This window comes from Lampetra fluviatilis, chromosome 33, assembly GCF_964198595.1.
Source record: "Lampetra fluviatilis chromosome 33, kcLamFluv1.1, whole genome shotgun sequence".
Taxonomy (NCBI): Eukaryota; Metazoa; Chordata; class Hyperoartia; order Petromyzontiformes; family Petromyzontidae; genus Lampetra; species Lampetra fluviatilis.
The window spans coordinates 5445792-5469308 of NC_136307.1; the positions used below are offsets into that span (position 1 = coordinate 5445792).

General features: G+C 49.4%; 1 protein-coding gene across 1 annotated transcript in view; it reads right to left on the reverse strand.

Annotated features, from left to right (window-relative positions):
• Positions 1–22415, reverse strand: part of LOC144943966 (uncharacterized) — a 38973-nt gene extending 16558 nt beyond the window's left edge. Inside the window, exons 1-7 of the mRNA XM_078871883.1 lie at positions 22268–22415; positions 14901–15444; positions 9588–9753; positions 8700–8847; positions 3655–3728; positions 2678–2818; positions 2079–2183 (exon numbers count right to left, since the gene is read on the reverse strand). Of these exons, the coding sequence (XP_078728009.1) occupies positions 2079–2183; positions 2678–2818; positions 3655–3728; positions 8700–8847; positions 9588–9692 (573 nt within the window). The 5' untranslated portion in view covers positions 9693–9753; positions 14901–15444; positions 22268–22415. The remainder of the gene's footprint in view (positions 1–2078; positions 2184–2677; positions 2819–3654; positions 3729–8699; positions 8848–9587; positions 9754–14900; positions 15445–22267) is intronic.
• Positions 22416–23517: the final 1102 nt, after the last annotated feature.

Here is a 23517-nt window from a genome sequence, read left to right on the forward strand (position 1 = left end):
TGATTTGCCCAGATTTGGGCAGCAATTGTAAATATATTTTAAAAAATGGATGTACCGTCGTACATTGTGTGACTTATCGGTTGGCAATTGGCGTCAGTACCCCATGGCATTCACAATTGTAACAATTCACCATCCATGTCGATTTGATGAATTCGTGTTAAGATTTTAATGGTCATCAATAATTTTTTCTCGCATTTTTATCGTCTCACTTCAGTCTATTTGGGTTATTTTGTGTCTTATTTATACAGCTTTAGCACCCTTAGCCTAAATGTATCATGAGAAAATCATCCGTATTTATAATGTAAACAATCAGTTCTCACATACACGACTCAATGCGTGTACGAATCCATGAACGGAAACTTGGCTGGTGTTCGTTAAGAAGTAGGAGTTAATAACCGAGCTCCTTCAAATATAACTACAATATGTAAATCGAGTCTCACGTTGTTTTCAAAAGAGGATTATTACTCCATTGTGGCCACTAAAAGGTCTCAACATTGGCCATGATTTACAAATCGTTTGGTCAGCAGAGTCCTCACTATGACTGCGATTGGACGGAACTTGTCACGTACGTCTGATTTCCCGTTAAATCTCATTCGCCGTATCCTATGCGCATTCATTCGACTGTGTGAAGGACACGTAGGTTTTCTTTTTTAAATGTCTTCTCGAGCAGAAAACGTTTTTTTGGAAGGACGTGTACATTCTTGCCTGTCCTGTAGATTTTTTTTGATTAATCGCCACTTATTTGAATTGAAAATAGTGAATTGGAAACCCAGCGACTGACACACACACACTCCCGGCGACTTGCAAGAGAAACGCCACGCTCACCGCGAGCAAACTCTTCAACGCTAACAACAGACGCAAACTAGAACCAATTTAAATTAACACGTTCCCAGCCGTGAGTTAAAACACTTACACAAGCCCTTCCGTCAATCCACCACGTTTGTTGTGGCGGTTGTTTGGTCATAACTTCGCCACGCTGGTCAGTGTGAGTTTGTGATAGGGAGTGATGAGAGAACCCAGGACCAGATTCAGATATCGCTCACCACTCGTGTTACCCACGGCATGGAATTGAACTCTGGTCGCTGGTTTTACTGCACCACCACCCCTTCATCAATACTTAAGCATGTGTAAGGACAATACGGGGCCTAGTGACCGTAAATAATAGTTGAAGCGACAGTGACAGGCAGGGTCAAATGAGGCGAGAGAGAGAGTTCTGGAAACGGGGCGTGGCTGAGTCGAGGGGCGTGGCTGAGCCGGAGGGGGAGATAAAAGGCAGCGCGGAGTGAGGCTCAGGGCTGCTGTGGGGATTCGAAGTTGGGCCGCCGTCGCTGTCGTCATCTAGGAGTGGATCGTCCTCTCCGTCTGGGAGCGGGTCGCCTTATCGTCTTGGAAGACCAGGGGGAGATTATATATCGTTGCCGTAGCTGCTACTCCGAACGTTGTGTATCAGTTACATAAAGTTACCCACTGTACATAGTCAACTCACATCTGCCCGTTAACATGCCATCGAGTCGGGCGGACCGTAATAGACAATAAATATATATACATACTTGAACAAGACAGTGTCTCTGAGTGCTACATTACACATGTATTAAGTATAATCATCATCATCGGCCATGATCAATCCACGGCTAGACAAACGCCTCCCGAAGCTATCCCTATCTCTCTCAACCATGCGTTGCACCCTTATATACGTCTAAAGATAATCTGCCCAAGTCAACTGATGCTACAGGGAACGTATACATTTGACATTGATTGATGTTTTTGCAGCATTTTCGATTTCTCAAATGATGCGGTTGTTTTTACAGATATTTCTGTTTGTGTCATTACTGTACTTTATTTTATTTGTTTTGCTTATGTAATTTTTGTGGACCGGGTCACTCTAGCAAACGACACTCATCATCCTGGTCTCTTGACTATACATAATTTTTTTTATTAATATCTGCTTCTTACCGAACGGGTCAGTTGAGACCGACGCAGAGCTGAGTTGAACCGATCGATATTCTAAGCGTGTGGGCGTTGCCGTGGAGTGCATTGGAGCGGCAGTGGATAGATAGCCAGGCCGGCACGTTCCTCACCGGTCGCACCTCCCCGCTCGAGTTGGTGTACTGGCGGGCCAGGCCGTAGTCCAGCATGAAGCACTTGTGCGTGGTGCTGGGCAGGCGACCCATGGCGAAGTTGGACTGGTGAAGCGCGCGAGCACACACACACACAAACAAACAAAAACACGAAGATCCCCTGTATAGCCTTAACAGACTGTTGGGGCAAGTGCTCGTTAGGGAGTAGCACACCCAACGAGGGGGTGGGTGGCCAGCACTACGCCCGACCGCCTTTATCTCCCCAGTGGTGATGTTTACACACCACACCAGGTACTCATATGAGTCGGACACACAGGCATAGTCACATGCACGGAGAAATACCCCGAGCGTTCCCACGTATCCCCACAATCACGATTTTAATTTCTCACTCAATATATTTCCGCGTCGCCGGTAGACTTGAGTAGGTGGCACGTGACTAGTAGTAACCACAGCCATAGCGAGAGGTGTACTGGATGTGGTGTGCCGGGTGTATGGAAATATTATCTGGACCCAGCTGAAATTAAGCCCTGGCCAAGTGACGTTCCTCCCCCACCATTTCCCGCACCCCTCCGTCGCTCCCCCCCCCCCCCGCGTCTCACGGGCTTGATGTCTCGGTGCAGGAAGCCCACGGCATGAATGCTCTCGATCGCCTCCAGCATCTGGCGCCCGAGGCGCAGGGTGGTGCTGAGGCTGAACGTACCGCGGGGCTGGCTCCGACGTAGGTCAGCCAGGTTCCGACCCTGAACGGGGAGCGGGGGTGGGGAGAGATACATTTGGTCATAGGGCGGCAGCGTGGCACAGCGGCGACAGTTGTGTTCACGGCGAGAAGGGCCTGGGTTCGATTCCCGACTCGGGTACCTTTCCGCGTGGGGTGTGTATGGGTTTCCACTGTTGTCCAAAGTGTGGATGAGAGTGTACGTGTGTGTGAGAGTAAGTTGGTGTGCGTGTGTGCACTTTCCCCCAACAGTCTTCTGTTCGAGGCTATGTGGGGGATCTTTGTGAGTAAGCGTGGGAAGTTTGTTCTCCGCTTGCTCTGCATGGGTTTCTTCTGGGTTCTCCAGTTTTCTCCCACAGCTAAAACACATACAATGTTCCTGGCATTGGCCAAACATCTCAATGCAAACGCAAAATTCAATTAATTAAATTGGGATAACACACAGCAACATCGCTGCGACAAACTTGACAGGATACTTCCGCAAAAGGGTCTTGAGACTCGGTGAGGCTTTCCTGGGTAAATGCGCGTAATGATCATAATAATAGAAGGTCGCAGACTCTCAGCTGATCATTAAAAGTGGCCACCCATCTGTCTACCTACCTCCAAAAACAATGCCACGTGTGTGTTTTTTGACTACGTCCTCTGAGCTTCATTCGATTTTTTGTGTGCAAAAGTGGTGGTGAGTGGTGGTCGAGCAGGTCTGAGGATTCGGGCATGTGGTAGTGGGGGGGGTGAAGAAAGAAGGGGGCACGGTAGGTGAGGTGAGTCCACCGAGTCGTTAGTGACAAACGTTGTGGCCACATAAAAATTTTTTTACATTGTTATTGCTGCTGCTGCTGTTGTTGTTTATTGACCACTCACCTGTAATTGCATCACCACGTAGTTGAACTTGTCGTTTCTCCCACATCCGATGAAACGGCAAACGTGATCTTTACCTGGCGTGAGGGATTCGAGGGAGGATGAAGAGAGGGGGACAGATGGAAAGGATTATGGTTGAGCACGCGCGATGGAGTGCGTGTGTGTGCATCTTGTGTGGGGGGAGTGATAGTGCAGCGGTTAGCGCGCTGCGCTACAAACTCGGCGACCCGAGTTTGATTCCCGCTCACGGCCAACACCACTGACGATTATCTGAAGTGGTCAAGGGCCTCCCCTAGGTCGACTCAGCCTCAAATGAGTACCTGGTGCGGTGTGTGAACATCGCCTCTGGGGAGACAAAGGTGGCCGGGCGTGGTGCTGGCCACCCACCCCCTCGTGTAGTGTGCCGTGCCGGCCTTTATAGGTGCTCGATAACAGCACTTGCCCCAACAGGCTGTTATGGTTATACGGCGGAACCTTTGTCTTTGTATCGTGTGTGTGGTGTACAGTGCATGTACGTGTGAGGTCCACTGTGGAAACATAAGCACCGGGACAATACAGGCGGCCGGGCGAGGTGCTGCCCCCCCACACCACTCTCTCACAGGTGGCGGGGGGGCTCAGCCTTAATAGGTGCTCCCTAACAGCTCTTGAGCCGACGGTCCATCAGGGAGCATGATGACAGTTCAGAAGTTGGGGCGGGTGGGAGAACTATCCACGAGGGTCAAAGTTTGGCGCCTTGGTAGCAAGATGTTAACTACCTCGCCTGATATACAGGAGGTCATAGGTTCAATCCCAACCCCGACACCTGTATATTTGGAGTTTCCATGTTTCTCTCTGCGTGGTCGCGTTGATTTTTCTCCGGGTCCTCTGGCTTTTCCCTCCACATTTAGAATGAACAACACGCGTGTTAGAGTATTTGGATGTTATAAATGTCCACGTGATAAGCCACTTCGTTGAGCCATCATTTGTGATAGCCTCTGAAAAAGAGCTACATAGCTCAGTGGGGCCTTACCTGGTAAAATAAACATTGTTTAGTTAAGTAGTTTGATGACTGGGTGGAGGGAAGGGGTTGGGAAGCCTTTATTGCTGATATTCTAGAATCGGATCCAGTAATTAGCCGCCCGTAAATGTACTGAGTTTCTGTAGTGCAGTAAGTTTATGGGCCCAGCCTGGTCACTCATGGCTGTATAACAATAAAAAAAACCCATCATGTTAAATACTATATGGGGTTTTCATGTAATCTAAATAAAAGTCCAACTCTAATAATAAAAACACTTGATTCATTGATTGATATGCTGACAAACGGTCTTTGCAGGGCATCCAAACGGTGTGATCCGAGTGTGGGATACACGAGGCTTCTAAGTATAGTTACTTGAGCATTATTTCCACGATGGCAATCTTCCACGCTCAATCTCCAACACAGGGTGTTTGGGCCAATGCTCGCTGCCAGAGCTAATGGAAACGCGGTGCAATGATAGCAACGCCCGACTCGCTGGAGACCGTGATCTAGGCGGACACACAAGTGAAAATGTCGGATACGTGAGCATCTGTGGAAAATGACGGTTCCAACTGCACCGTGCAAAAATACCGCACTGGTTACGAGCGGCCAGTTGATCGGGTTGGATATGCGACGTCCAGGCATGCGACGTTGCACAGTACCTCTGTCGCACGACACAATGCCGATATCACAACAGCAATATCGTATACAGTACTCTCTCTCTCTATATATATACATTTTTCAAACAATAATCAGGAATAACTTTGAAAATAAAACAAATGATCACAGCCCGACCGGTATTGAATCAGGACCAGTTCTTTCAGGAACCCTGCAACCAGAGAGAGCCACACCATGCCAGAGCAGCGCACGCAGAAGGCACAGTGACTAACGCACTGCCTAATTGGCTAGTCTTCGGTTACTAGCAGAGGTGTGGACTCCAGTCATGTGACTTGGACTCGAGTCAGACTCGAGTCATGAATTTGATGACTTGCGACTCGACTTGGACTTGCATAACAATGACTTTGTCCCACCTATGAGATGTGGACTCGAGTCATGTGACTTGGACTCGAGTCAGACTCGAGTCATGAATTTGATGACTTGCGACTCGACTTGGACTTGCATAACAATGACTTTGTCCCACCTCTGGTTACTAGTGTCTAGTGTTACGTCAGCCCCATTACCACCCCACCACTCCTCCACCACCACGGCCCAGAGAATGCCATCCCATGTCCTCAACTCCCACCGCGCCCTGCCACAACCACCCACACCCCGCCCTTCACCACCCCCCCCCCCCCCCACTTCATCCATCAATCCCTTTAAATATTAAAGCGGTGAACAGAGCACAGGATGAGCGAGAGGGCATGGGGAGACATTGGGTGGGGGGAGGGGGGTGGGCAGGGAAGTCAAGGAGGTGGTGGAGAGTAGGCCAATGTCACGACATAATGGGTCATCAATTTACATTGATTATAATCGAATCGTGCCATGAGAATCGATTATTTCTGCTCTAACGTGGTTGTTCTATTCCCATTATGTTTAATTCCACTTGCAGCGTTTTATTTACGTAAACATATTTCTATTCGTAGCCTTTCACGACCAATATTACGATTCACAAGTCATTGCCTTCTGCTTAGATCGTGTAGGTATAATGTCAATCTGTAGCTATAACCCTCGAGGAAGTGTTTCGTTGCGAAAGCTAAGCTTTCGTGTGTGTACACATGTATGTTGAACGTCTTTCGTGTTCATCACCTGATGATGCTGGATGTAATTTCCAGCTAGGTGTTCAAAATTGTCAAAGTTTTGTTCGCTTTCCGACATTCCTCCAGTTTTTGCTGCAAAAGCAAATCAATTTGCGTACAGCTTGTTCTCCTACAACGCCACGTGTTTTCACAACGCGAATTGTATATACCGTGGCGAATGTATTTAGCGGACACACTTTTTTTTTCCTAACGGGGAAGCGAATTGGATATCACGTGATCGAGTGAACAGAACGATGTCACGCGAGCAGGAAGAAGCGGCCGTAACGGCTGCCTCGGCGTAGCATCACGCGAGGCGGGATGCTGCTGGATGCTTCCAGATGCTACCCACGCGTCTCTGTCTTTGTTCAGCCTGTGTACGCATCTCACGTTTTACCGTGGACTGTGCTTTACGCTGTGTTATATATTATTTTTCCAAAACGCGGTGTTCTTCAGGAACGCAACTAACGCGTTCTAGGAGAACAGGCCGTATTTGCTCATGACGTTAAAAATTTGATTTGATTGGCTCTGTCGCGTGGTGGAGGCTTATGGGTTAAACATTTACATTATACCCTCCACAATGATCTGACGACCCAAAAGAAACGAGTTAAGAAACGTGTTTCGCATTATTTCCCGCTTGCAATCTTGGCGACGACCCCAGGTCGGTTTTGTTCACGCACCACGCGATTCTGTTCTCCTCGGTTCTCACGCCGTTAAACGAAATAGACTCACTAAATCAAGTTTTGTTTTTTAGATTCGTGCAAAGTACACGCAAATTATTCCTTCGGTCTTAAGGGTCGGAACAGACGGGAGAGGGCAAACGAGACACTTGGTACAGACAGCACAGTACAAGACGAACGTGACGCGTCGAAGGGAACTGGGCAGTACAGATGGGATGGGCAGTTACTGACCGCACAATCATGACTGCAGGTAAGGCAATCATATCGGAATCGACCTCCTGTATATCAGGCGAGGCAGATAACATCTCGCCACCGAGGTGCCCAACTTTGACCCTCGTGGAAACTTCTGCCACCCGCCCCAACATCTAAATTGCCATCATGCCCCCTGATGGACCGTCGGCTCAAGTGCACCTATCAAGACAATAAATAAGCGAGGCAAGCAGTACAAACGAGGGAGTCAGGAAAGACAAAAGAAAGGCAGTACAGACATGACAGATGCGACGGACGGTACAAACATGAAAGCCGCTGTAAAATAGACACACAGAACAGAGGAGTTACCGATTGTGCGAACCAGGTCGACGGAAGAGAGTACGAACAAGACAGCAGAATAAAAATAAACAATCCAGGCGACGCAGAACAGATGAGGCAAATTAGCAGGGGAGAGCACAAATTGGAGAGGAAATGCAACTGAGAGAACAGGTATAGGCACACAGGTACGATGAGGGAGATGGAGCATGTGAGACAATACAGACGGGACAGACGGGACAGACGTGATGGTACAGGGAATTGATTCCCGAATTGAATCGTGATTCCGGACTCAAGGGCTGGTTGCGGGCGCGGCAGCGCAGTCGAAGGATCTGCGGTGGTGTTAGGGAGGTGGGAGACGAGGGATTGTGGGAGACAAGGGGATTGTGGGAGACGAGGGGGTTGTGGGAGAGCGTGGGGGGGGGGGGTGGAGGCGTGAGTGGTTGAGGGGGTTCAAAATGCGGTTTTGCGAGTCCATTGGGAACACAATCACGGAACATCAATAAGTAACGCGCAAATCAATAATGTGCAGGGCACACTCAGCAACACTAATAATGCCAACAATAACAACAACCAGCAATAACAAGCAGACAAGGAGTCAGTCAGACAGTCGGTCGAAAAAAAAGCAATCGAGTCAGATGGTAGGCAGGCAGGAAGGCACAGAAGCTGGCAGCCAGTAGGCAAGGCAAGAGCCAGGCAGAAAGGGTGACAAGGGTGTAGGAGAAGCCGGCAGATTTAGGTGATGCTTGGAGGCAGGGAGAGAAAGAGAGAGATGAAGAGACACGCAGAGAGAGGGGTGATGAGAGCTGCAGCAGATTGCGAGAGAGGCGATGAGGTAGACAAGGGGGAGAGGGGTGAAGATACAACGATGCATGAGAATAGAGACAGGGAGAGTTGAAGACGCAGTCAAGGAGAGGAGGTAAGAACAAGGAGGGGGGAGGTGCAAGTGAGAGGTGAGGAGAGCGGTGGGGACAGAGATGAGAGGGGACAACAGGGAAGAGACACAGGGAGAGAGGTGAAGGAATACGCAGGAGGGACCGAGCAGAGAAGTGAGGAGAGTTGTGAGGCAGGGAGGGGGAGAGGCAGGGTGAGGGAGGGGGAGAGGGAGGGGATTACCCTGCAGTTTCTTGAGCACGGCCACCTCCATCTTGAGCACCTGCTTGGGCTGCTGGGCCGACTCCACCTTGAGCGCGACGTTCTCGCGGCTCAGCATGTCGAATGCCTCGTAGATCTCGCCAAACCCACCGCCCCCGATTTTGCGGAACTGGGGAAGGGACCCGGGCGAGGGTTGGTGGAGAAAGAGACCAGGAGGCGGAAGGGGTTGTGTGAGAGATGGAGAGGGATGGAAAAAGATGGAGAGAGGCGGAGATCGACAGAGTGAAATGGAGACAGTGGCGGAGAGAGACAGAGAGACAAAGAGAGATGGGGAAAGATGGAAAGAGACAGATGAACCGATATTTTGGGCAGCAGCACTTTGGGGTGTCCCTGCTTGTCTCCGTCTTTCTGCTCCTCTCTGATGAAGGCTCTCCCTCTCGTATCGTATAAGACGCTCCATTTCAGCGGTTGTCCGTTACTAGCAGCGGTGAAGTATTTTCAAACTATGTGGAAAGAATAGGGTTCGGATGATCATGATGATGATGGCGAGGACAATGACGGTGCTGGTGATGCTACCGATGATGGTGTCGGTGACACTAATTACTAACGACACAGCTTATAATGTCGCCACGATGATCAGAAAGATAATGCAACTGCTGCTGCAAACGACGATGATCATGGCTCTGCTCGTAATGATGTGACGTTGATGAGAAAGCGGAACAAGACGATGGTGATCGTGATGATGACACTGACAATGATACTGCTGATGCTCGTAAGAATGATTAAGCGGACATGGAAGATTCTACAGCTCGTGATGATGATGATCCTCAAAACGATATGCTGCCCTCCACCACTGCTACTGATTCTGCCGATTATATTTCTGATGATGCTGCTGCTGGATGGACTCACCACTTTCCATCGGTCCTTCACGAGGAAGCCGATCGTCAGGATGTCCACGTGCTCCCCCTCCCCACTCAGCTCCCCCTCCCCCTTGGCCGGCACCAGGCACTGCATGGTGGGCCCTCCCCCCTCCGCCTCCCCTCCTTTCACCTGCGCGCTGTATCACCTGTACGGGCTTGAAGGGCAATGGAGGGGAAAAAAGGTCACAGAGGGGTGTGAAATAACGATGATGATGGTGGTGGTGATGCAAAAAACCGTGACCATGACTTTCACAATTTGATGGCTGGCCATCGAACAAAGACGGGGTCCTGGAGGACGCGGTGACCACCCTGACCCCAGCATGACCCCACTCTGACCCCCCCAAACTTTATCTTGACTGCATCACACGCTTTCAGACGCGCTTCTGCGGCCGTGTGGAATGCCCTTTCTTCCGAGATTAGGAAGCCACTGGAGCTAAGGATTTTTAAGGCCAGATTAAAAACTCATATGTTTCGAAGTGACTTTTTGTGTGTTCAGTTTGTGGAGGTTGCGCCACCTGGTGCACTGCGCTCGGTGCCGCATGTTGTATAAACAGTGACCAAGGTGGTGAATGAAGGGCAACGTCTGTCGAGGTTACAAGGTCACTTATACAGTGCGGTTTGATTGGCAATGCTATTTATAATTTTCATTCACCCCCATCATGAGGATGGTATAGGTTTGCACATACATTGTTTTCTGTTATGATTTTATCTGTTACAAGGCAGGGTTAATAGTGCAGGTGGACGACTACTTTTGGTTCAAATGCGAGGTGATCGAGTTAAGGATGGACAAGTCCGTCCCCCCCAGTCAAATAAACGCGGAATCTCCACCACTGGCTCAGAAGAGCAAACCATAAATGAATACTTGAGAAAGCCTCGGAGGCCCTTTTGGCAGCTCGAGCGTAGCCGAGAACAGACCATTGCACAAGACATCACTTGCGTACACTGTACGGCCCTTTGTCAAGCAAGTGCTGAGTATGATGATGTAAATATGGAAATGTTAAATGGTTACGTGCTCATTCGTCCAGTTAATAATAAACGACGAACCCCCCTGACAAATACAAGATGGGTGCCATTTTTAAATATGGCCACCAATTTTCTCCGCGAATGCCCATTTTTGACATGGAAATGTACAAACCTGTCTGATTTTAAGTAATATTAGTGTCTATATGTAAGGTTTTGACTACGCTGAAACTAATTCCGCGATAAACAATTGCCTCCAAATGTACCTTGGATGTTTTTTTTTATTATCAGGATGTGTTTTATGTCAGCGAGTCCTATCAGCCTGACATCGGTCATAAACACAGAGGAGATTAGCAGTTACAGATATGGATACATTCGCCAGGCATATTAAATCTGCCATTTTTTCAATAATCTACACCACTGTGGATCTGTACATCAGCAGATGAGGTTCATTAGATTACCGTGCTAGTCTTGGCACATATAGTTTCAGAACGCTTTGTAACCAAAACTGCAGCGATAGCGCTTGTACCAACGATGACACTCCGTCACTTGCAGCCACATGGTCAGTTTTTGGCAAGTCGTCACAATAGCTGGAAGTGGTTAAACAGATCTGCCATCCCCACTGAGAGCAAGGCTTTGGTTCCCCTCTTTTCCACTGGTACATCCAAGCTGAGCCAGCGCAGGGTGCCATGGTGGCGAGATGTTAACTCCCTTGCCTCTTATGCAGGAGGTCGTGGGTTCGATCCTGACCCTGACACCTGTATATTTGGAGTTTTCATGTTCTCCCCGTAGTCGTGTGAATTTTTACCTCCACATTGAGGAACATGCGTTTAGATAGCAGTATTTGGTTGCTATAAATTTCCACATGATAAGCCACTTCCATGAGCAATCATTTCTGGCCAGGTTGCTTCTAAAAAAGAGCATTATAGTTCAGTGGGCCTTATCTGGTGAAATAAAAGTTTAGTTTAGTTCAGTTGCTGGCTATTTGTCCCATAAGACATGGTTTCTTAAGACATCTGAATGCAGGCCATGGATGGGGCTAACGATGCATTGTGCGTCACTTCACACGGTATGCTGTGAAGAACACAGCTTCACCGCATTATCTACGTCTAATCACCGTGTAATGTCAGCAGCACGATTCGGTTTCTGCAGTGGGAAAACAAACAACCTGGTGCTTCCTCAGCCACGGGCTGGCTCAGGATAGCCACGTTGTGACTCAGTTGCACAGTGGAAAAGAGGCATGGGCATCTGGCTCACAGACTGTTTGCATGCCCCCATCAATATGTATTCTGTCTGATAGGCAATGCACTTTTGCCTGTTGCAGGAGGGCAGATTGAGTGGGTGGAATCGTGCTTGTATCAGAAGTTGCCCTTTGCCCCCCCCCCAACCCGTATAATATAAGGATGTGTTGCTTATATCAAAACTGCTTATATCAGGTGTGCTTATATCCAACCCTCTACTGCACTGTCTCTTCACACGTACTCGAGGCCATATCGTCTCGGCGGAATCATTTTGGTCATCGATGGCGTGTTCTTCATCTTCCTTCGTCACTATTAGCCGCGTCGTTCTTATTCCAGATATTTTATCTGCGCGAAAGTGGAGCCGCTCTGTCTTGCCGCTATCTCGCAGGAAGAGAAACGATAACATGGATTTCAAATTTGAGCTGGATACACCCCATCATGGCCACGCACTGCCTTCACCTACTTTCATCTCGCGATACCAACGCGGCGGCTTATCGGGATGCTGCCATTGCCGGGCACGAGCAACCACTTGTAGCTAAGAGGCGTGAGTTGGTCGCAAGTTACGAGATCCAGAGCCGACAGTGGCGTAGTTATCTAATTGTGCAGGCGGTGCAACCGCTCCAGGACCCACAAGCCGGCAAGGGCCTGGCACTGGCGGTTAACTGGCGACCTGGCATTGCTGGCTTTCAATGTGTACAAATGTAGGAAATCACTCCGGGGTATTGCAGATTATTGGAACAATGTGAAGTTGTGCAGTCGGGTGGCTGTGACTGGTGGAGGAGTGGTATGCATGTGGACCATTCACGTGAGACTTAGAAGTTACGGTCTACATCGCTGGAGGCACGGACATGTGAAATGCGCCATCAGCATGCGGAGATGCGAGGAGAGGGGGGACGTGGGGGGCATTTGGGGGCCCCCATTTTTATTCATTGCACCAGGTTCCATGGCATTCATGCTGCGCTACGCTACTACCAGCAGTCCGTGCAGAGGACGCGGATGACTGATGAAGCAAAATGTACTGTCCTCGACCACGAGACCCACGCAAATGACATTGTTCACACCATGCGATAACACCTAGTTTAGATCAGCACATGCAGAAATTATTTTAAAAGGAATGAAAGACTGGAAGTATTTCTAGATAACATAATTTTTTTAGCATGGCCAAAGGCACTCGGATAAGTCATCAAGTAACAGTTTCTATCGAAAATCGACGTTAACAGAAATAATCGGCAACCATCTTGGAAAATGGAAGCCATATTGGATTTCAAGGTGGCTATCATTGCTTTCCTTAAAAGATGACCCAATGACAATCATATCCATGGCAGATTTCAAGCTTTTATCATCATTTGAACAATTCCTGCTCAAAATCGCACTCTGTGCTTACAAATTTGCAAAATAAATTGCTTAACAAAAAACCTAGAGGGCTTGTTCCTATAACAGCAGCGTTTGAAAATGTGTTCACGTTTAATAAGCCATAAAACCCTGCTGGTGGAACTCAAAGATGTCAAAACCAGTCCAGGGCTTGGCTGCTTAAATAAACATTGCTGGAACACAATGGTCCAGAAAGCTGACAGGCTGATGGACTTAACTGTTTTTTTATTGCCAATGCAATGGCCTTCTTACAGAGTTACAATGAATGTTGTAATGTTAGTATTACTGGTGACTGGGGCCGTAACAATTCGCCCCCCCATTGTCGTTCGAGTATGGTACTCGATTCCAGTATTTGTGAATACTGTAAATGATGCAGGGCCTCTCGTGGCTGCAGAAGTCACGTAAACCAATCAGCGTTAAAAATAATGTACACAGGTGAACCAAAAAGTGTCGATTCCCCACGCGTACAAATCCATTCATGGATCATGGGGTAAGATAAACGAATGGATGAATGATCACTTCTCATATTTTGGTACTGGCAAAGAAGGTCCCATAATGTAGCTGCTCACCCCGAGCTCTCATTACTCTGACAGTGCATTGTCTTTGTGCTGTGTACGCCTTTTGGCGTCCTCTGGTCTAACACCGTTTGAGACGAGGCTCAAAAGAAAGCTGTCTCTGGTGTGGACCAGTTTCAAAGACAATGCATATATTATCAAAGTATGTTTTTTGTTTGCATTCTGACCACAAGTATTGTGGTTAATGCAGACATGATTCCTTGTAAAAGGTTTCAGTTTCGTGTTTTAACATCCTTTTGTTACCAGAAAAAAGGGGAAATCCTATTCTCTCATTTGTAAATTGCATTTGACATGTATTTGTGTCCGTTTAAATATTAGTGCAAAAGTAACCAAGACAGCTGTTTAACGTTTCGGTCAAGTAATTGTCATTATACTACGATCGGCCCGCAATAAATTTTAAATTTAACATAGATTTTTGTCCGTGCGGTATTTTTGCGTGCAATATAATCACTCAGGTGACACAGTTGTGTTTGCATCGATTCATATTTGCTTCCTTCGCTACACTTTTAATTTTGTTTGGCTTTTTTGCCCCCAATTGGTGACCCATTTCACTCTTGCAAATGAGAACGGCCTCCCTCCTGGCCTCTCGAGTTCGTTCTCACCTCTGGCGAAACAAAATTAATCTTGATTTGAAGCTTTCGTGACTGTAGGAATCCATACTCTTTGGTTCTTTCGGTAAAGTCACGTAGGTAGAAAAATAATAGATCACGACGTTTCGATCGCAACACAAGCAATCGTCATCAGGTGGGACAACCACAGCAAGGAAACACTGCTGAAGTAGTAATAGGTTTTAACCCTTTCAACTGGTACAAAAACTGACACCTTTATACAAGGCATCATGTTTGTAATAACCACAACACAAGCAGTCAAAATGCAAACAAAAATAAACAACTCTGATGATGATAATGATATGCACTGTCCTTGAAGTTGATTGGTCCACACCCGAGACAGCTTTTCTTTGCTGAAGTAGGCGAGAGATCTGCCGTGGCACGAGGTTATATAGGCCTCGGCAGTAGGGGTGGGGGGAGAGAAGTGGGTGGGGGGAGGAGCCTGGGCAGAAAGTTGACCCCGCAGCAGCACCCGGGTCACTGGAGTAAAGTGGACCACCGCGGCAGTACTGCAGAGGTCGGCCGATGTCTCTATCTGCACGCTCACCTTCGGGGAGTGGAGACCTGGCCGAGGGCGTGTGCGACGTGGCAGTCATGACCCCTGCCGTCGCAGAGTCTTGCGCGAGAGAAGGCGACGCCGCTGCCGCTGCTGCTGCGGCGTCTCGAGGTCTGACCCAACCCAAGACCCAACCCCAACGTGGATCTTATTCGAGACAACCCGATCTGACCCGGTTTGACCTCACCTGATTCGACTCGATCTTATTAGAAACAACCCGATCTGATTCGACCTCATCCGATCAGACCCGATTTTATGAAAGACAACCCGATCTGACCCGGTTTGACCTCACCTGATTCGACTCGATCTTATTAGAGTCAACTCAGAGTCTGCGCAACTCTTGATTAGCACGGTTCGCTCCGTACGATGCGAAGGAAGTTCAACATACGTGCATTTTACACGATCCGATCGGACCCGACCAGATTTCACCCAGTGTGATCGAACCCGTCCATATCTCGGTCTACGCGGCGTTATATGCAGAGCAGACCATACCCGACTCGATCAAATTTCCGAATCCAGTCTGCACGCAGTGGGCCTGTGGAACGGGGAGACAGAGGAAATATGTGGGAAAGATCATTGACATCGATGTTCAATTATTCAACCGATTCATTCATAAAACCAGACTGTTTCGTCTCATCCGCACAGTTCGAATACCGTGCTGCTGCAGATCAAACCACTTCATTTGCTGCTTCTTTTTCGCCCACCGCTCTCTCACTCCCGTCGTCTCTTTTCCAAAGCTCTTAGAAGAACGTTGCTCAATTCACCAAACGCGTTAACGCGAAGCTAGGGCAAACTTCGACCGTGCTGTTTGTTGCTGACCGATTGGCGTACCGGGCCTGCGCTTAGCAGCTGTGGATAACGAGCACGCGCCATGCCATGGGGGGGGGGGGGGGGGGGTTATTTGACCAAAACGTCACCACGCTGAGCGGTGCAGGTTTGTGAATGCGGCGAGCGTTAAGACTGGAGCAAACGTATGAGCACACGACAGGACGACAACAACGGTGTTTGTTACACTGCCCTCTGCTGCCCACCGCCTGCTCCGCGAGCACGATGATGACCCCCCCCCCCCCCATCAAAGCACCATCCAGGCTGTAACCTGCTTGGCTTCCGAGATATGCCAACAACGCACACTGTTCTGGGTAACTTGATCATTGGCCTTCCACTTACGTGAATTTTATCCCGGGAGATACCATCTCGCTCCGGGACATCGATCGGCCAAGCAGCCTGTGCGCCTGGTTAATTGAAACCCTCTCCTCCACCACCCCCCCTAAAAACACGATGGCACAATCCACGCGGATCAATGCTCGCACCTGGGTCCGCGGAGACTCCGCGCGCGCGTGGGGGTTTCGTATCCCGCGGGTGTGTGAGTGAGTGCGTGTGTGTGTGGGTGAGTGCGTGAGTGTGCGTGTGTGTGAGTGAGTGCGTGTGTGTGTGCGCGTGTGTGTGTGAGTTAGTGCGTGTGTGTGCGCGCGTGTGCGTGCGTGTGTGTGTGAGTGCGTGTGTGTGTGCGCGTGTGTGTGTGCGCGTGTGTGTGTGTGTGCACGTGTGTCCTGCATGTGTGTGGGGGGGGGCGCAGTAGTTAACGCACTGCGCTACAAACTCAGTGACCCGGGTTTGATTCCCGGCCGCGGCTCACATCAGTGACTCGGCCTTAAACGAGTACCCGGCGTTATGTTGCAACATCAGCACGGGAAATACAGAACGGCACCACCCCTAGTGCGCCGTTCCTAGCTATGGTGCAGTGATTAGCGCGCTCGCTGGTCTACGACTATCCCGCTAACCCGAGTTCGATTCCGAGCCACGGATGATCTAAGTCCAAGTGTCCTGGGCTTCTCCTAGGTTGACTCAGCCCGTGTGCATGCACCGCGTGCGTGTGTATGTACTGATCGGTGTGTGTGTGTGTGTTGTCCATCTCATGTGCGATATGTGTTCGCAATGAGTGCTCGCAAACAGCATGTCATCCTACATGCATACAATGGGAGATCTTTGTTTTCGGTGATGCAGAAGTTGCTGTTCGCACGCCGCTACGATCTTGAGTTGAATTCCTGGCCAAACCTCGCCTTGTCCTCCTTCTAGTTCGACTCAGCCTCAAGTCCAAACCGTGCACCATTGCGACGGTGCGCCGATTCACATCAGCGCCCAGTTTTGCGGCAAATGCGACCGGGCGTCCCGATGCGATGTTGGCCACACCCACGACGTGTTCACCAATCATCAGGCGCGCGCGGCGTGTGCCCATTGTTTTTAGTGCTTGAAGCGGAGAAAGACTGCTTAAACATGGGCTGAAAAGCGGTGGCGTGTGTGAAACCATGCAGGTCTAGTTCCAATAACCCAGCCACGAAAAACCCGTCTCGTCAGCTCCTCCGTGGTCGATCTCCCAGCGCGGCAGTGGAAGCAATGGGGCACATTTCTGAAATCCTCCGCCCCGCCTCGCCTCTGTAGGCCCAGCAGTATGAAATTGGCAGGCCACGGTGGTCGATCAGCAGCGGCGGGGTCGCCTGCGGTGGGGTCAAGTGTGGGTACTTCCACCTCTTTCAATGTGTCGGGCCAGCGTGGGAGGAGGTCGCTACTGGCTTTTACCAAAAAGTAATGTGTCAATTCGCAAGGCTCCCTTGCAACAATTGAATGTTCACGCAACGTGAGATTGGATTTTCTGCTTTCACTTGGTGCAACAAAAGAAAGTTAACACGGCAAAATACACATAACAAAACTCTGCACCGCTATACAGACTTAAGTGGCTTGTTAATTATTGGAGCATGAAATCAGTAATGCGTTATTTTGCTCTTTATAAGCTTCTCAGTGCATAACAATTTGACGCGGGTGCTCGCGCGATTGATTTTATTTCGCGCGTGCTCATTTCAGGCCGAGTCGCCCTAGGGGAGTGACGGCCACGTGCCCAAGGTTGAGCCACTTGCACGCTGACCTTACCAGTGATTGGCTATAGAAGTCATCTCACTGGTTTCGCAAATTGACCCTTAAAAGGGCACTTTTTGTTAAATGTGCAAAAGTGTAAAATGAAGCTTTTTTAAATTATCTGGGCGGTGGTTTTAAATCTGTACAGACACGTTAACAATCGTGTGTGTACACAAAGGCAAACGAGCAAAGTGTTAACTTTGAATGCGGCGTTCCCATGACCACCTAGAAGCCAGGCAGCCTGGTCTGTGATTTGCACCGTCGAGATTACCCACGGTAGACTGATCAGAATATTTATTTGTAGTAAAGCTCTTCGTCACATTTTGACACGTAGTATGGCTTTCGCGACCAATACTATCCACAATAGAGTTTTTTTTTCGGATAGATAGTTTAAATATAAATGTGTAGTTAAACCCACCACCACCCGACACAGCCAATTAGTAAGGATTGTCACGTAAACAGAACGTGCCAATTAGTTACGAGCACAGCGCACCGGGGTGTTGGAGAGTAAACCCACAACATTTACAATTCGAGGACGACATTTTGCCGGTACAATAATTACAACCAGCCTCATCAGTCGACAGATGTCCAATTAAAGCCGGGTCACAACGTTGCAACAACAAACAAATACAAACCCACGATTGGAGCGCATTGTATAGGAAAGGTAAACAAATCACTTAACAAATATATACAAATAAAACTGAACAATCTGTTTTCTTCTCACTAGCCCAATGAGCTATTGTCTTACTTTTAAGAAGCGTCCTGGCCACAAATGACAGCTCAACGAAGTGGCTTATCGCGTGAAAATGTCTCGCAGAAAAATTATCTAAATAATATTCAGCGGAGCCACGTGGGCCGCTTTTACCGGGCCTAGTCGCTTTGCTTTTCAAAGGGAGCTCTACGACTTAGCGAGGCGACGTTAGAGGCGAGTGTTGTTAGCGAGCACCTATTAAAGCTGGCAGGACACACGCAAGAGGGCGATATGAAACAGCAGCACCCACGCCCGATGTTGTCTTCCCCCACTGCTGCCCTCGATCAGGCACTTCACCAAGTACTCTGAACTGCACTTGTTTTAGGCTGAGTAGATCTAGGCGAGGTCCAGGACCATTTCAGACATTCGCTTACTCATGTTATGAGTGGCCGGGAACGGGAACTCAGTTCTTCGGGTGCGCTAACCAAATCTGCCACCGCTCAAGACCACACGCATAGATACCAAAGGCACGCACACCATGCATCCATATACATCCACACACAATCTCATATACGGACAAATTCATACACATACAGCCACATAATCACACGCAATGTACACAAAATCACACAACATTCAGCTACAATCACATACACAAAACTGTCACACTCGGTAAACACACGCATCCACAAAATCACACATACACACATCATGAACATGCTGTGCATACACAAGCGCACACATACACATTCATAGCCACATACATTACTGTATATAAATAGACACAAGGACAAAGATCCCTAACAGACTGTTGGGACCGGTAAGGAACACCAGGGGGGTGGGTGGCCAACGCCACGCCCGGCCGCCTTTGTCTCCCTCGTAGCGATGTTTACACACCGCACCAAGTACTCAATTGACCGAGGGGAGGCTCAGGATCGGTTCAGATATTCTACACGGGTATTGGCCGTAAGCGAGAACCGAACTCGGGTCGCCGGGTTCGTAGCGCAGCGAGCGAACCGTAGTATCACACAAAGTGTCACACACACACATCCAGAGTCATACAATCACGTAAACAGACACACCCAGTCACACACAATCTCACACGCACAGCCACATGAATATAACAACCACACCCACAGCCACACACTATCACACAGCCAGATACTGCACTTAATCACAGACACAGCTCCGCACCCAATCACACTGCACGAACACTGCACACACAGTCACACACAGAGTCACACACAGAGTCACACACAGAGTCACACACACTGCACACACACACACTGCACACACAAAGTCACACACAGTCACACACTGCACACACAAAGTCACACACAGTCACACACTGCACACACTGCACACACACTGCACACACAGCATACACACAGTCACACACACTGCACACACTGCACACACTGCACACACAGTCACATACTGCACACACAGTCACACACACACAGTCACACACACAGTCACACACAGTGACACACACACACACTGCACACACAGTCACACACTGCACACACAGTCACACACAGTCACACACAAACACACACACTGCACACACAGTCACACACTGCACACACAGTCACACACACAGTCACACACACAGTCACACACACAGTCACACACACTACACACACAGCAGACCTCCACTCATCACCCGGCGGCACGCACACACCCACGCCGCTCGCGGGGCACGTCTGATAACGTCGTGGTCTGGTCCGGGTCCCATTCGGAGCGGTCCTCGACACGAACCCACGGCTCCCCGAACACTGAACACTGAACCCCGGCCCCTCCTTACCCCGCTCCTCCCCCACCCCTGCATGAGGTCCCCTAAACCAGGGTACCCGCCCGCGTGAGCTGCAGTCGACCAAACCCATCCATCTCCCCATATAACGGCGGCAACTCTCCCGTGTCTCTCTCTCTCTGTATCTCTCTCTGTGTGTCTCTCTCTCTGTGTCTCTCTCTGTGTGTGTCTATCTCTCTGTGTCTCTCTCTGTGTGTGTCTGTCTCTGTGTGTCTCTCTCTGTGTGTGTCTCTCTCCCCCCATTCCCGTCGTGTCTCTCGGCTCCGTTGCTGTCCGGTGCATCGGTGCAAAGCCTCGTCATCGCCATCGTTACCATCACAACCATCACCACCACCATCATCCCAATCACCATCGCAACCATCATAATCACCATCATTACCATCACACGACCATCGTAATCACCATCCACAACCATCATCACCGCCACGACCATACTCGCCATCACCACGAACACAACCATCATCACCATCACCACGAACACAACCATCATCACCATCGCAACCATCATCATCATCATCACCACGAACACAACCATCATCACCATCATCACCATCGCAACGGCTCCTCCATCACCGTGTATTGCGCATACAGTGGTGCATGCGACATCGCGCAATGGTTTGGCACTGTACGGAGAAGACGTGGATCCTCCGTGCAGCATCACCATCGCAACCATCATCACCACCACCAGCCTATGCTGTTGTTGCAGGCGTTGTTAGCGAACACCTATTAAGGGCGGCACGGTGCACGAAACGATGGTGAGGTCCGAACGTCTTTGTCACTCTCCCTCCCTGCGCTAATCTTTTTGTTTTACTCGACTACACGCCGTAATAGGTAATTATTTAAGGCTGAGTCGATCTAAAGGAGGCCCAGGAGCGTTTCAGATATCCAACCGATGTTATACCTGATCGGGAATCCAACTCCGTTCATAGCGCATTGTGATGACCACGGAAGCCATAGTTTCGCCCTTGGACAATGCATGCACCACACACACGCGCGACCACACATACACAACGGTACACACGCATATACACGCATATACACGCATATACACAATCACGAGGACAATTGCACACAGGCAGGCACAATCGCATACGTATACACAATTGCACTGCACACACGGGTACAATTACAGTAGATATACATTGTTGCCCACGTATAATGCATTATAGACGCACGGACACATTTACGCATACATACATTTTATACACAACGATACGCACAGACACACAATCATATATGATCACACAATCCCACGCAAGCACACATAATTATATACAACCGTGCACTTACACACTAAAACACAACCATATATGGATAAATACACATTCACATCTACTAACATACATAGCTATACACAATCATACTCGTACATGTAATCAGCCACACCATCTTAAAATGACACACCATCTCACATACACACACGTATACACACGTATACACACGTATACACAATGAAATACGTAGACACGTACACAATGTCACACGTACACACATGCAATGACACATCTCTCACACAAAGACAAAGACGCCCCTTATAGCCTCAACAGACTGTTGGGGCAAGTGCTGTTTGCGAGCACCTCTGAAGGCCAGGACGGCACACGAGATGATGGGTTGCCAGCACCACGCCCGACCGCATTTGTCTCTTTAGTGGCGATGCCGACACACACCGCACCAGGTACAAATTTGAGGCTGAGTCGACCCAGGGGAGGCCCAGGACCGGTTAAGATAATCGTCACTTGTGTTAGCGGGAATCGAACTCGTGTCGCCGGGTTCGCAGAGCAGCGCGCTTACCGTTATACCACTGCCCCCCACACGAATACAGATATACACACACACAATGACATACACGCACACACACACAATGACATACACGCGCACACACACAATGACATACACGCACACACACGCAATCACATCACCACACGCACGGGTACACGGACTCACCTTGCGCTATGCACGCGAGGCCGAGCTCAGGTTGATTGCGCTCGCCGCAAAACGCTTCACCCTCCACGGCACACAGAATCACTGCCACCTCTCCGTGTCTCCCTCCTCCTCCTCTCTGTTCCTGGCTCCTCCCGTCTCCCCCCAGTCTTGTCTCCCTCTACCTCTCCATGAAGGCGCTTCACTCTCCCCGTTCGTCCTTGCGGCTGCTGCTGCTGATCACGGCGATACAGATGCTGCTGCTGCTGCTGTTGCTGCTACAGACGATGATGACAGGGATGGTGATGGTACTGTCGCTTCCGATGACGGTGGTGGTGAATGTCTGCCGCTAACAGTAACGGTGCTGCTATTGATTACAGTGATGGTTAAAATGCTGCTGCTAATGGTGGTGATGCAGTGGCGGCGGCCGCTGCTGTTACTGATGATGCTGTTACTGATGATGCTATTGCTGCTGCTGCTGTGGTTGCTGCTCACGCCGCGGGCTCCCTCCGCCCTCTCTGTCGAGCTATTGCTTCCAAGTGCACCCACAATGCACCGGCGTTTAATGCGGATGATTCGGGGCTCCTCCTGGCGTCGATCGGGATGAAAAAGTTCGCGTGGAGAGGAAGCTGTTCATTAATATTCGGACGATAGCCGTGCGCACGCCGACACACATGAGTTGCACACACGCGCGCGCGCAGAGTTCCATAGACACAGAGAGCCATTTGATCTTAAGTACACATTGCTATTGCACACGTAGGCTTTCGCGACCAATATCGTCCATGAGAGACTTTTTGGGTTAGATCGCGTAAATATATAAGTGTGTCGTTAAAACCCGCCACCGCCCGACACAGCCAACGAGTAAGGATTGTTACGTAAAGAGAACGTGGCCAATTCGTCACTAGTACAGCACACCGGTGTGTTGGAGAGCCAAGCCGCAACATTTACAATCTGAGTACGACGTTTCGCCAGTAATTACAACCAGCTTCATCAGGCGACATCCAGATTTGTGGAGAGGTCCACCTGTTTCGTTCCTCATATAGCTATACAAGACAGATATCTCCCGTATAACCTTTAACAGACTGTTTGAGCAAGTGTTGTTAGCGAGTATCTATGAAGGCCGGCGCGGCACACAAGGCGGTGGGTGGCCAGCACCACGCCTGGCCGCCTTTTGTCTCCCAAATGCTGATGTTTACGCGCCGTTCCAGGTATTCATTTGAGGCTGAGTCGATCTAGGGGCGGGCCCAGCACTGGTTCAGATAATCGTCAACTGT